General features: G+C 29.6%; 7 protein-coding genes across 7 annotated transcripts; 3 read left to right on the top strand and 4 right to left on the bottom strand.

Annotated features, from left to right (window-relative positions):
• Nucleotides 1–75: 75 nt before the first annotated feature.
• Nucleotides 76–936, bottom strand: GO595_006744 (vesicular-fusion protein SEC17; the record flags this gene model as incomplete). The annotated part of the gene is made up of 1 exon (XM_067920131.1): nucleotides 76–936. One exon carries the CDS (start codon nucleotides 934–936, stop codon nucleotides 76–78), a length of 861 nt encoding a protein of 286 aa, XP_067773172.1.
• A 394-nt stretch (nucleotides 937–1,330) lies between these two features.
• On the bottom strand, nucleotides 1,331–3,544 carry GO595_006743 (uncharacterized protein; the record flags this gene model as incomplete). The annotated part of the gene is made up of 1 exon (XM_067920130.1): nucleotides 1,331–3,544. The coding sequence occupies one exon, from the start codon at nucleotides 3,542–3,544 to the stop codon at nucleotides 1,331–1,333; it is 2,214 nt and encodes a 737-aa protein (XP_067773171.1).
• A 329-nt stretch (nucleotides 3,545–3,873) lies between these two features.
• GO595_006742 (Ras family protein) lies at nucleotides 3,874–4,488 on the top strand (the record flags this gene model as incomplete). The annotated part of the gene is made up of 1 exon (XM_067920129.1): nucleotides 3,874–4,488. One exon carries the CDS (start codon nucleotides 3,874–3,876, stop codon nucleotides 4,486–4,488), a length of 615 nt encoding a protein of 204 aa, XP_067773170.1.
• Nucleotides 4,489–5,507: 1,019 nt separating this feature from the next.
• On the bottom strand, nucleotides 5,508–5,795 carry GO595_006741 (uncharacterized protein; the record flags this gene model as incomplete). The annotated part of the gene is made up of 1 exon (XM_067920127.1): nucleotides 5,508–5,795. The coding sequence occupies one exon, from the start codon at nucleotides 5,793–5,795 to the stop codon at nucleotides 5,508–5,510; it is 288 nt and encodes a 95-aa protein (XP_067773169.1).
• A 2,620-nt stretch (nucleotides 5,796–8,415) lies between these two features.
• Nucleotides 8,416–9,111, bottom strand: GO595_006740 (Syntaxin-61; the record flags this gene model as incomplete). Its single annotated transcript, XM_067920126.1, has 1 exon — nucleotides 8,416–9,111. One exon carries the CDS (start codon nucleotides 9,109–9,111, stop codon nucleotides 8,416–8,418), a length of 696 nt encoding a protein of 231 aa, XP_067773168.1.
• Nucleotides 9,112–9,489: 378 nt separating this feature from the next.
• GO595_006739 (Ubiquitin-40S ribosomal protein S27a) lies at nucleotides 9,490–9,915 on the top strand (the record flags this gene model as incomplete). Its single annotated transcript, XM_067920125.1, has 1 exon — nucleotides 9,490–9,915. The coding sequence occupies one exon, from the start codon at nucleotides 9,490–9,492 to the stop codon at nucleotides 9,913–9,915; it is 426 nt and encodes a 141-aa protein (XP_067773167.1).
• Nucleotides 9,916–10,589: 674 nt separating this feature from the next.
• On the top strand, nucleotides 10,590–13,135 carry GO595_006738 (uncharacterized protein; the record flags this gene model as incomplete). Its single annotated transcript, XM_067920124.1, has 2 exons — nucleotides 10,590–12,407; nucleotides 13,100–13,135. 2 exons carry the CDS (start codon nucleotides 10,590–10,592, stop codon nucleotides 13,133–13,135), a joined length of 1,854 nt encoding a protein of 617 aa, XP_067773166.1.
• Between the last annotated feature and the right edge of the window lie 1,875 nt (nucleotides 13,136–15,010).

Here is a 15,010-nt window from a genome sequence, read left to right as displayed (position 1 = left end):
GAGTTAAGAACATTTTTCGAGTTCGACTTTACTGAACATTTAAATTTAATTTCATGTTTATTGGGATTTCTTGATTTAGAGAATTCCTTCTTCAGAGTCAGCATAACGCCTCATATCCAGAATCCTGTTGTTTGTCCAATTGTCCACGATTGTGCATTGCTTATATTTCTCGATGAAGTCGTCGAATTCTTCGATATTTTGCCCCTCAATTTTGTCTATGAGCTCGTCAACAAATTTGTACATATGGTGCATTCGAAACGCAGGGTTTTCCTGAAGGTAATCCTCGAGTTTCACGCGCGCGCCAATTGTATCACCTGTATCGAGAATGCAAAGAATGGCTTTAGCAAACAGCGGGCCGGCACTTGTTTGTGTGAGGGCTTCTTTGAAACGAAGCTTTGAGGCTTCGATGTAAAGATCAGCGGCTTCGGAATATCGACCAGTATCAGATATAATATCAGCAATTTCTTCAAGATGACGAGCTGCTTTAGGTTCATTGTATGTTTCCTTGTAGATATTGATGGCTTCGTTCCAAAGATTAATAGCTTCGTCAACTTTTTGTTGCTTGAAAAGAAGACTAGCCATCTCGGATTTAATGTCAGCAACCATGGTGTCGTTCTTTTTCTCTTGGTAAACAGAAATTGCTAATTTATATGCTTCAACTGCTTGATCATATGTATCTGGACTTTTGGTAAAACATTTAGCTGCTTCCATGGCAGATGACGCTGATGCTGAAAACTCTTTTAGTTCTTGATGAACTTTGGCTGAAATTAAGTGCGCTTCACCTGCACGTTTGAAATTTCGTTCATTTTTGAAAGCATTTGCTGATTGAGTATATCTATCTGATGCTTCTTGAAGGTTTTTGGTTTTTCCAAATAGAGATTTTTTTTCTTGGAGGTGCTTAGCTGCTTTAAAAAGTTCTTCACCGCGAGAAGTCATTTTTTAATAACCGTTAGGATATTGAATAGCATATTATCGTTCTTTGAAAAGTGCTCTCAATTTGCTGATATTTGAACAAAAGCTTCAATTCATCGTTCGTTTAATTTTTGCTCTAATTGGTTTGCATCGAAAATTTTCACATATTTCTGATTTATTATTTCAATCAATCTATTTTTAATTATCATAAGTCTGTTTTAATCTTGAAGCACATATTTAAAGAGACTTATGTAACACCATGAAAACCCAAAATATGAAGATACTGTATCATTGTTTATATCCACATAACTTATTTATTATTGAATCATACATAAAATTCCAATAAACAAATGAATCCAATTAAAGTTCCAACAAATAATAAATTTACATTTAATACACAACAAATCCAATATTTTATTTATAAGTTTTCGTTAATAAGTTCTTCGATTGAGTTCTGCAAGTGAATAATTTCGTCATATTTCCATTTATCTTCTTCGAATGACTTATGCAAACTCTTACACCATTTCAAGAGCTCGTTCAGTCTCTTTTGCGTTTCTGCGATTTTCTTTTCCTGCGACATCAGCAGCGCTTTTGTCTTCGCGAGTAATTTACTCAGTCGTTTAATTTGCTTTATCAAACCATCGAACACTTTCACAATCGAAGTATTACCGCAATTTATCTTTTTCCTGATATTAATTACATCGTTTGCAAGTTGTCGACATAATGTAATTACATTATCGCGCGTGTATTCAACATTATCAATACCAACAGCTTTGCGTATTAATTCGAATGTCTCTCGATCAATTCGCGGCTTATCTTCATATGACTTCTGAAGTTTCTCTGTTATCTTTCGTGTGAGAATTGGCTTAAGTTCATTTTCGACGATTTCGCGATTCTTCTGCGTAATCTTTGGCGTTATTTCCTTTTCGATGTTCTTTCGAAGTTCGTCTTTCGTTTTACTTGTTACTTCTTCTCGAATTTCATTTGCAATTTGTGGCCGAAGTTCATTTGAAATTTCTTCGCGTAATAAAATTTCGTTTTGCGCTTTAACTTGTTTCGTTATCTTTGGAATAAGTTCTTTTTTAAGGTCCGCTCGTATTTCATTTGTAAGTAATGGCGTAAGTTCATCACGTATTTTGTTTTCAAGTTTTGCTTTGACGTCGCGTTTAATGTTCGGCAGCAATTCGTTTGTAATCTTCGGACGTAATTCCCGTTCTATAATTGGAGTAAGTTCAGAGCGAACTTCGAACATCAGTCGTTGTTTGAGCTCGCGCTTTATTTGCGGCCGTAACTCATTTCGAATTGTTTCGCGAAGTTTCGGCTCGTGTTTGTTGCACATCTTTTCTTTGACTTCAGATTTTATCTTTGGACGAAGTTCGGACTCAATTTGCGGAGTCAATTCGCGTCGGAGCTGACGACGAAGCGCTGTTTCGAGTTCAGTGTCATTCAGATTTGGAATTCGCGGTTGCATGCGCTCGAGAATGCGGCTGCGGCACTCGCGCTCAATCTGCGGACGTAATTTTGCTTCGATCTTTGGCTTCAACTCATTTTTGATTTGTTTGCGAAGTGATGATTCATATTCACTTCGATCAGACGCAATTTCTTTGTGGATTTGACGACGTAATTCGCGCTCAATCTGCGGACGAAGAGTCGCTTCGAGCTCATTCCGTATGCGAACACGAAGACTTCTCTCAAGTGCCGATTTTTCATTATCGAATTGCTGTTTGAGTTTTGCTTCGATTTGAGGTTTAAGTTCGCTTTTAATTCGATTGCGAATACTCGATTCGGCCGTTGCTGCATCACTGTTGAGCTCGTTAAGAATTTGCAAGCGGAGTTGTGATTCCATATGCTGAAGTTTGGAAGCATTTTTTTGCTCGAGTTCTTCTTTTATTTGTTGACGAATTGAATTGATATCGAAATTATTTTGGCGATTTGAAGAATTTGAATTATTAATTGTTTCGGAATCAGATGCAAAGGTTCGAAAAGTACCGATTTTTGACTTAGTAATGATTCGACTGAGAATATCATTGATCAAAATTTCTTGCCATAATAGTGCAGATAACTCTGATGAGCTAACATGGGTATTGAAAAGAAAATTTTTAACACGAGAGATGTGGTTATTGGTGTAAATGTCACTTAAAAGTTGATCTGTAATGTCAGGAATGATTGTGTCAGTATCAGTGAAATCACTAATAGACGAAATAAGCTGAGAAGTACGAGATGCTTGTTCAAGTGCAAGTTTGGATGCAGTTTCAGGAAGGAAAAGAGATCCATTTTGTTGTGAAATGAGAAACATTGATTGGAGATCAGGTGTTTCAACAAGCCTAGTAAGGAATTGAGTATGGCCTTTAAGTTGGTTACACAATCTATTAATTGATGAATTATATTGTTCTAAAATGTCTTCGATTTTGCTTAAAATTAATTTTGGGTCTGAACTTGCTTTAAGAGATTTGAGTTCATTTATTTGAATGATGTCTTGAGGATTTGTTAATTCGATGAAAATATTCAAAATATCATTTGCTAAAATTGTGCTTTTTGCTTTTTCTCGTCGCTTTCCAGATTTCCCATATTCTTTAGAACTAAAAATATCATCGCTATCGGTTAAATCTTCATTTTTTGAAACCTTCCTCATTTGATTTTGACCGTTAAAAAAAAGTAAACGGTAAAAAAAAGCGCCAAATCAAAGTTTTAATTTTCCTTGTTTCTTGCTAATTATTTTAAATAGACCCACGGAATATCAAGAGCATTGCATGCACATGTTGGGTGTTATCTTTCCCAATTAAAATGTTTCAATTTTATTTATTGATAGATTAATATTTTTTAACTTTTAACTTATCATTTAAATGAACAGTTTAATATTGAAGGCTTCTCTTTACTTATAATCATCTTTTGACGATTTTTTTCCTTTCATGAAATTTATTATGGACTGTTTTTATTTTGAGGAACTTTGTTTAGAATAAAATGGCATCCAACCAAATTTGCCACAAAATCGTCCTCATTGGGAATTCATCAGTTGGTAAGACATCAATAATAACCCAATTTATATACGGATCTACGAGTAGTGAGCACCAACCAACAGTTGGAATTGACTTTTTCTCAAAAACAATACAGAAAGATGGACAATTTGTTCGTCTTCAAATATGGGATACAGCAGGTCAAGAAAAGTTTCATTCCTTGATTCCATCATATATTCGCACATCTACTGTTGCTATCTTTGTTTTCGATATCACTTCTCGAACTTCATTCGAAGAACTTGAAAAATGGTACAATATGGTAACTGACCTTGCAAATCCTACTCTTATTTTTGTTGCTAACAAAGTTGATCTTGAGGAAGAAAGATGTGTTTCCACTGAAGAAGGCAAGAAGCTTGCCGAATCTCATAAAGCTGCTTACTTCGAAACTAGCGCAAGAACCCCTATAAACATAACAGAATTGTTTGAATATGTTGCACAACAGCCGCTCCAAAGCCCTAAAGAAACAAAAGATAAGCAAACACATGAAAACGAAACTGAAACCCCAAAGACAGTTGAAATAAGAACCCATGAACCACCAGCACAGGGTGGGTGTGGATGCTGATCTAAATAATCTTTTTAAAAAGATATTTGTTGATGAAATTTTTAACATAATGTGTAATGGTTATTTTTATTTTTACGTATAAAATTATATTTATATTTTTTTCGAGTAATTTCTGTTTTATATTTTTTTTTTTTGTACATAAATTCTTAACTACTTCAAAAAGTTCTATCGTAAAAAACTACACACATGTAACTTACATTCAAATTTGAATATGTTTACTTTTTTTTTAACTACTTTATATAATGTTCTGGGGGCCAAAAAATTCTGTACTTTATAGGGACGGTTTTCAAAAAGCACTACTATCTAAATTTAGATGGAATCTAATTTTCAGCCACAAATAAATTACATTCAAAATTTTGATCAAGCCATTTTCAATCTCAATCAGGAAAACATCTATTTTGCAGTTAAATCAGTTCTAAAGTTATTTGATGTTAATTACCCTTTTTCATTTAACATAACTCTTGTTAAATATATTTATTCATCTTTCAATTTGAATAAAAAAGATATAAACATTTATTTTCAGTTTTTAAAAGAGATTGAAACCAGCGAAAAAATGCTTCTCCAAAAAGATGTACAAATTTTTCCAATATTTGGAAGTTATCTCATTCAGAAACTTGGTGAGGGTGCAAAAGATATTATTCTTCAAATGGTTGAAAAAAAATTCACTGATAAAGGTATCATTCAGATGCTGCCTTCACAAAAATTGGCAATCTAATGCGTCATTCATCGCCCAAAGATTTCAATCAAATAAAAATGCTTCAGAGACAAAACAAGCCAATGGAATTAATAGAAAAATCAATGGTTCAACAATGCGCTGATTACGTAATTTAAATTTATTTATTAATTCAAAACATTTCACTTATTTGCACGTTATCGGTGCATCGCGTCGCACACTTCTTAAGTTGTTTCGCTGCTGCGCTGATTACGTAATTTAAATTTATTTATTAATTCAAAACATTTCACTAATTCACAATTGAAAGTTACGAAACATTTTATTTACAAATAATTCGCATTCGCACTCAGATGTACTCTGTGTTCTGCAGCGGATTCATATCGAATGTTTCATAGTAAAAGTCGGAGTATTCGTCGCACTCTTCTTCGTATTCGCTCACTTCTTCGCTTTCGTTTTCGTTACTCTTTCGGTACAGATACAAAAGCACTTCCGCAAGTTCTGCAACAACTGCAACGCAAACAACAATCAAAAGGATAACTTCTTCGTTGCTCAGACGATTTAAGAGAACATTTTCGTCGATGACTTCAATCGGCGCTTCGCAGTAAATCGTGTTCAGGAAGTAATTCGTTCGCATATTTTCGCTGTCTTCGAATTTACAATTGTTAATGATAATTCGCGAACTGTTTGGTCGCTGAATTTCGTCACTAATTAAACTTGATCCAAGTTCATTAATAGAAAAATCAATGGATTTCATATATATTTTGGCAATATGGAACAAGTTCAACTGATTGAGCAAATAATTAAAAGCGATGACATAGAAAAACTTCAAGAAATTTCAGCAAATGATTTTGACTTCAATCAAAAATTAGATAAGTTTTTCGATAATGATTTTTATTCTTTAAATAAAACACCATCGCTAATTGATTGTGCAGCTTTTTATGGATCAATTAATTGTTTCAAATACTTATTGTTAAATAATGCTGATGTTATAGATACTGGCGCTTATGCAGTTGTAGGTGGAAATTTTGAAATTATTCATTTATGCGAACAAAATAATGCATCATTTAAAGACGCATGCATTATAGCTATTAGATATCATAGAAATGATATCTTTCGTTATCTTTATGAAAATAATAAAATAGATATTACAACAGAAAAAAAACATGGAAGAATTTATACCTTCATTAATAGAACAAAAATTAAAAATAATCAACCTGATGACTCACAAAATGATGAAAATAAGATATTAAAAACTATTTCTACCTTTGCTATCAATTCCATAGATGAAAATAACTTTGAAATTTTTTTGTTTTTGCTTCAAAATGGTCTTGAAATCAAATTTGATATCATGAGCAAGCTGTTTGAAAATGGTAATTTTTTTATCATTAAATATTTATATTTATATTTTTTTATCATTAAAACATGTTTTTAAAAAAACAATTCCAAAAGAATCACTTCCATATTCAATTGTTGCAAATAATTTTGAACTTGTTGAACATATTCTTTCATATAAGGATATTGATGTTAATATGAAAAATGTTATTTTGATTCAATTGAAAAAAATTATTTCTAATATTTAAATTTTTTAAATTTTTTTGACTTTTACACCTTTAATTAAAGCATGTAAAATAGGTAATGATAAAATTGTTAAATTACTTCTTGAACAAAAAGAAATTAATTATAATGCCAAAAATGTTTTAATGTTTAAATTATAGTATATTGTCTTAATTTGATATTTTACTAAAATATATGGAACTTATTTAAATGATTTAATACAGCACTCATAGTAGCATCATTTTTTGGAAACTATGAAATTGTTAAAATTCTTCTTGAACAAAAAAACATCGATATTAATGCAAAAAATATTTTTTTGTTTAAAATAAAATTCATTAAATTAGTAAGTAATTCCAATATAGTATTTGGATTTTGTTTTGAATATTTTTTACAGCATTTATGTATGCTTGTGAAGAAAATAATATTGAAATAGTCAAATTATTTTTAGAACAAAAAGATCTTGATATTGATTGGAAAAATAATAGTGGATATACAGGATTGACAATTGCACTTCAAAAAAACCATGTAGAAATCGCCAAATTACTTCCTTCACAAGACAATATTGATATCAATACAGTTGATATTTATATAACTTGTTTAGTGCTTTTTCTAATTATTTCAATTTTATTAATAATTTTTGGATTTCATTTCAAAAATTTATGACCCCTTTGATGTATGCTTGTCATATAAATAATGAAGAAATTGTTAAACTTCTTTTAGATCACAAGGAAATTGATATTAATTTAAGAAATGTTTTTTGAATTTATATTATATTATATTTAATTTAATTATTCAACGATTTAAATTGATATATGGAATTTAATTATATTTTTTGAAACTGCTTTAATGATTGCATGTTCAATAGGAAACGTTGAAATTGTTAAATTGCTTCTTGAACAAAAAGGAATTAATTATAATTTATATGGAGTTCTATTAATATTTATTATGTTAATTACTACAAAATTTTATTTCAACATAATATTTGGAATTTCTTAATTTTTTCTGGTACAGCTTTTATGGAAGCATGCTTTAATGGTAATTTAGAGATTGCTAAATTAATATTTGAACTAAAAGGAGTTGATATAAATGCAAAAAATATCTGTTTTTAAAGTACAATTTTCACATGATTTTTTTTATATTTCAAAATGATATTTGGAATTTCTTTCATTTTTTTATTAGTTCTTTAATAGGTGCTTCTGCAAATGGACATTTAAATGTTGTTCAATTTCTCCATGAACAAAAAGGAATTAATGTTAATGATGAAGACATTCTAGGTAATACTGCAATAATTTTTGCTATCAAAAATAAAAACACAGAAATTGTAGAATTGTTAAAGAAGCAAAAAGGAATTATATATAATGCTAATGAAAAACATATAGAACACAAGAATCTCACTTATGAAAGGAATGGAAAATTGGTTGCGAATCCACAACCTTCAAATACATTATTTAAAAATATCAATTGGGAACATGGGCAGCATTCCAACAGTATAAATTGGAATGGTTCAAATTATTACGACCAAGGACTTAAGGAACTACAAGATTTGTGAAATTTTGTGCATTAATTCCACCAGCATTTAAGTAATAAAACTAAGTTTTACAAGTCAAATTTACATAAATTAACATATTCCATTTAAATGAACGTTTATCTTATTTTAATAAAAAAACATATACAAATAGGTCGTTTAGTAATGTGACAATTCACACTAAGAACACATAAATCAAAAGCGCCACGGCAATGCACGTGAGCACAACACAGCCAACTTTGAACCAGCACTCAGGGTTATCTGCAATTTCAATAAGTTTCTTGACGGCCCTGTCGAGTTTATTCTGCGCTCGTTCCATTTGTTCATCCATGTCATTAAGGCGCTCTTGGTCGTCAAGAAGTGCATTATTTATCTCATTACCAATTTGTTTAATTTGTGTTACACCTTCATTAATGGTGTCAAGGTCCTGATCTTGACGTTCCAGTTGTTGGTTTTGATATCTGAGTTCTTCATCAATGAAGTTTTGGTTATCTTCGCGTTTGGCTTTAACATAATTACTTTCAGGGGCACTCTTAGGGGATGTAATATGCTGGAGATTGTTCTCTAATAAGTTTTTGATGTCATTTAAGCGTGATTGTGCATTCTTAAGTTCATTTTCTCGTTCATCGAGTTGCTCTAGTGTAAGATTATGTTTACTTGGATCAATACGTGAAGTATCAACGGTTCTTTGAAGTGTTTCTTTCATTTGAAGTGCATCACTATATTGATTTTGAATTTGTGCTTCAAGATATGCAATACTTGGTGAATTCGTTTGACGAAGAGCTTGAAGTTCTTTAACTCTGTTTTCTATATTAGTAATATTTGTTTTTAATTGGTTAAGAAAGTTGTTAAATGGGTCTGGAGGCAACATATGGTTATACGAGCTTTATATACTGCGGTTATTTCGGTTTTTGGTGGATGCAAAGGTATTTTCCCTGTAATACTCTAAATATGCATAAATTAAAGCATTATTTTAGGGTTCTTCTATGTTCTCTAATAGTTTGTTAACTATTTTGTGATTAAAAAAATTATTTTTTATTTAATACATTTTTATTGTTAATTTTTTAAAACACAAAATATTCATAAAACAATAGCGCTATTAAAATAAAATCCTTATTATACTGTTATAATAAGGAAAAAATATATTTTTAAGCTATTTTGTAGAAAAATATCTTTGCTGATTCAAACCGGAATAAAAGTGTCACTTCATTTTTAGGCCAAACGAAGTTAGTGAATAAATGGCCTTTTGATGAAGCTGTTTGTCAAGACACCTTCAAGGACTATCTCCTTGGAAGTCGAAGCGACAACCAAGGTTGAAGAAATCAAGTCCATTCTCTCAACAGATGGTGTTCTCGTTTTCGGCGGTGAAGAACTTGTTGAAGGTTATTCACTTCAAGATTACGAAATCATCGAGGATTCAATTCTTTATGATATTCCAGAATGTGATGGAGGTAAGAAGAAGAAGAGGAAGAAGAAGAGCTTTACAACAAAGAAGAGGGTTCCACATACACGTAAGAAGGAAAAGATGAAGCTTCTTAAACTCTTCAAGATTGGCAAAGACGGCTCAGTTGAACCACAACGTAAGGAATGTGAAAACTGTAAAGGCTGCTTCATGGCAAAGCACAAAGATGGTCGTCTTTATTGTGGAAACTGCCACTTAACAATCACAAAGTAAACATTTCTTAAATTAATTTTTAAGTATTTGGTTTTCTTATTTGAGTATTTCATTAACAAATTATCTTAAAGTTAAAATCATGCAAATGGAAACGAAATTTGATAACAGGATTATTCAAACAGATGATAGAATTTTTGCATTCATAAAGTCCTATCAACAAGAAATGTTGATATCATGATATCATTTCATTTAAAATTTCAATTTGAGTGTGCTCATAGAAAATATTGTATGACCAAAACATTTAATTTAATCAAAAAGTGGAATCATAAAATAACTGTTCATCTATGTTGAGGGGGTATTAAATTCTATCAGATTAAAAAAAAAATTAAGTATCTGGCTAAAAATATTTTGGCCTCCTGCTGCATTCTCTGATTTATTACTAAATAGGTATTCACAGTTCGAATTTGTTGTAATTTTTTTCAAAAATTTATTTTCAATTATTTCACTTTTTGAGAACTTACAAAAAAGAACATCGCTTTTAATTCAATTTTTTCTATGAGCACGTTCATCAATGGATGTCATGCAACCGTTTGCCTCCAAAAAATCTTATCGAACAAACATATTCAAAAATTGAAAGATCTTCATTGAATTCAGAAAAACTTGCCTATCGTTGCAGATTGAAAGGTTAAAATTCTTGTTGCAAAAAACATAATTAAGAACCAGCCATGAGTATAATGTCAAGAAACACCGTACTGCTGGGTCTTAAAACAGACTTTGATGCAGGAGGTGACTTATCCGATTTTTTTTCTTCAATGTCAGATGATGATAATTCAGAATTAATTTTAACAACAAAAGTAACGCCATCATCATTTACTGTACCCAGGGAACTTGAACAAGATCTCGGACGAGTCACCTCATTTAATGAAATTTTATCAAACATATCTTCAATTTCAAATTTGTTAGAAACTTTTGAATCACCACCAAAATCAAACAACATTTGCTTAATACCCGAAAACATTGTACCTACCGAATTATCGAAAGCGTTAACTACATTTATAGAAGATCAAAATAATCAAACAGCATACAATACCATTATTAATTATCTTACAAATCCAGATCTCCCAGACATTTTGTTAGCGCAGATTGACTTAATAAAATTTTACAAAGAAAATAACAATGAAAATCTTAAGAATTATATTTCGAAAGATCTTGATTCACGAATCCTTTCATTAATTCATTATGCGTTAATTGATGACAATGACAAACAATGTGCCATCTATCAACTTGTTTGTAGCATTGAAGACTTTTTAAAAAATCCAAATCCATTACCGATTTCCAATTTTTTCCCCAACTATACTTTACAAAATCTTGTTTATTCGTTATGTAAAGACATTGTTATAGAGTTTCCGCGACATCCCTTTTTACAATCGGCGGTTACGAAATTTAGTAATTTCAATCCTAAAGTTGAAGAAGTATTAAACTTAATACCAGAAGATGATAGTGATGATGACGACGATGATTTTTCTGATGATTTCTTTGCGGATCTTGGAACAGTACAACAACGTGCTCCAGTATTAGTATTAGAAATAGCTAATGAAGAAATTGGTGATGTCCTTGAAGATGTAACAGCAGCGCCACGATTTGAACCAGTTGCATTACCAGAGCCACCACAAACAGTCACATATTTATTTGAAGACGGATCGAATCAAATGTCGCCAATACAATTTGAGAAATGGATATTATCTATTCGATGTGAAATTCCAACATCTCCGAAGTTTATACATAGTGCGAACGCAAGTATTACATCAGAGATTATATATACGAAGAATCCAATTATACAAAAACGTATTATCGAAAATGAAAATACAAATCGCCAAAAGAAAAGTAAGTTAAAATGGGAAAACATTGGAACATATTTTAATTTATATCAATCATTGACTGAATCACGTTTATCAGTACAACAATTACCTCGAAATGTACCGAAAGAATATTATCCAATGTTATTACCGATATTACATGTGATGAATAGTGTAAAGAATAATGAAATTCCTTGCGACTTATTCCCTGATATGTTAAAGATCGAACGTGAAGCACATTATTCATTATCAATTAATGATGAGAATCATACACAAGAAATATTAGACATTATCATAAACAAAATCGAGAAATCGAAAATTATCGAAACTTCAATTGATGATATTGAAGTTGAATATTTACAAAAGAAACGGAATCATCCTGAATTAATTGTTGATTTAAATGAAACGTTTGAAGAATTAATGTATATTTGTGATTATGAATTTATTATTAATGGACGTTCACCATTAATATATTCAGTTTTATCGATACCGATTACAAAAAATAAGAATTCATTAATATGTAATGAAAAATGGCGTTCGAAAATATTATTTTCGGAATATCTTAAAAACAATTATTCACCTTATATAACATTTCGTATTGCATTTGCATTAGCTATTAATTTATCAGAACGAAATCCTAAACTTTCATGTTCATTTATCTTCGAAGCACTTTATATATTATTATATGGATTCTCAGTATTTAAAAGAATAATATTTGTACATTCGGCGTTATTATTTTTTGGTGAAATGCTTGATAAAACTAATAAATATTATTATTGTGCAGATGTAATGGATAATTATTTCTTAACAGATATTCGACAATTATCATTTTCATCACAAATAGCTCAAATATCATTTCGGAATAATGATATTATTCGATCATTATTTTATTATACACAATCATTAAAATATTTTTATGCAAAGAATTCAATGGAAGAATCAATATATTTCGGACAAATAGTATCTTCGATATATATTGAACAAGGTTATTATTCAGAAGCTGCTTCAGTATTAATGTATTTATTACATAAATCGTATGACGTACAAGTAAATAAACGAAGAAGATTAACATTAGCTGCAACTGTTGGAGGTTCACTTAAAACTCCAAAAATTTTAAATCATTTCCAAAATGGGAATGGAAACTTTTCACCAGATCAAAACTCAGTTACAACTATAGTTTCAAGTGTTACATTAGCTATTATATTTTGTAAATTAAATTTATTTGTACAATCAGAAAAATTATTATTAAACACTTATGAAAATACAGATAAATTACAAATGAAAAGACTTATTTCTTATTTTCGTGCTTGGGAATGTTTAAAACGGAATAATTTCCAAGAAATGTTTAATTATATTCCTCAATATCAATTCCCTAAAACACGTGTAAGTTTAACTACAAATTTTTCGATATTAACAGCAAATAAATTCGATCCTTCAGTAGCTTCATTACGATTATTAGCAATTGCTTATTTAGAACGATATCAATATAAGAAATCAATGTTTTATTCCGAGGTATATATTCAACGATGTTATTTCTCTTCATTAAAAGAATTAGGGAAAGCATTTTTATTAAGAGGTATTTCATTATTTTTAACATTAAAAAATTGTTATGGAGAAATCGAAATTATAGAAAATGATAATAAATCTTTAGGTAATATAATCGAAAATAAAAAATATACTATAGGTGAAATAGTTAATATTACATATTCATCATTTGCTACTGCGAAAATTTGTTTCCAACGTGTTGAATCAATTAACAAACTTATTCGTACGAATTTATTCATGTTAGATTTATTATTAGAATATCCAGAATTACATGCAGAACCTTATCAACCATTAATTGAAGTGCCAAATAAAAATATCTCAGAATGGCCAATTAATTTAGAAATACAAAAAGAAGATATAAATCGTTTGAACACTAATATCGAAAGTATGTCATCATTAATATTTAATCCTTTATATATTATATATTCACAATTACTTTCATCGATAGTTAATACACAAAAAAATAAAAATGAACAATCAAAAAAATTATTTGAATATTCATATAATAACTTCTTTAAGTTTTTTGTTTGTGGTTGTCATTTAATATCAAATGATTTCCCATTAAAAACATTAAATTTAATGTTTTATATCTTACAAAGAATGTCATTAATTCTTTTCACGTATGAAATAGAATTTATTAATGAACATTTATTAATATTTGATATAATGAATGATATCCGAATTATAATCAAAAATAAATTACAAAATATTAAAATCGATTCAATCAACTTAATAAAACCTTCAATTAATTTCTCTAAACATATATTAAATCTTCAAAGTTTACGTTTCCCTTCATTTATAAACATATTAGAAGATTATAATTTCATTGATGAATATCTCGAAACTCGTTCATTAAAAATTCCGGAATATCTTTCATTAATAAATACAAATGTTCGACTTTATAAACAAGGGAAAATTACACAAGAAGAAATGAATAATCGAAATCGTTCCATATGTGGAAACATTGAGAAACTTACAGATAAAGAGCGTTATCAACGTAAGTCATATATACCTTCATGTACATCATTTAAATATTTAATTCAAGCGCATCCGATATTAAATGGATTAATATTTATACAACGAATATTCCAAAACATTTATATTTATATACCATCGAAAGGTAAAATACGGAAAATCCCATTAATTAATACAAAGAATCCAATCAAAAAAGTTAATTATATATATTTAAAGAATTCGATTTCATTTAATACACAATCGAATTTATTTACTCCGAATTTAATTCGTTATATTATTAAATTAATTAGTTTCGATTTAAAAGAGAAAATTAAACTGAAAACAAAATATATAAATGAAATTAATAATATTTCACAAACATTTTTCGAAGATGATTTCAAAGATTTCATTTATGATGTTTATCCTGATGATTTATCATTTAATAACTCACATATATTTAATAAAAATAATAAAGGCGCATTATATACATTAAACACTGGTTCTCATCCAGTGATTATTAATACTTCCGCAGACTTACAAATGATTCCTTTCGATTTCTTATTACCAAATTCATTAACGATTTCATGTCCATATTTTTCATATTTAATTCTGAAAACTTTAATATGTAATACAAACGTTCCAAGAGTTGTATCATGTCAATGTATTGATAACCCAACGCAACGAATCATCGAAAATGTTTATAATTTGTTTTGCGATGTTTGTAACTCAAATATGAATCCGATATTAACAGTGGACAAATGTAAGAAGTCTTTGTGTTATCCGTTCCCATTGTCATTAAA

This window comes from Histomonas meleagridis (genome assembly GCF_020186115.1).
Source record: "Histomonas meleagridis strain 2922-C6/04-10x chromosome Unknown contig_46, whole genome shotgun sequence".
NCBI lineage: Eukaryota > Parabasalia > Tritrichomonadida > Dientamoebidae > Histomonas > Histomonas meleagridis.
Note: the sequence above shows the minus strand (reverse complement) of the source record. Positions and strands in the feature narration are given on the sequence as shown.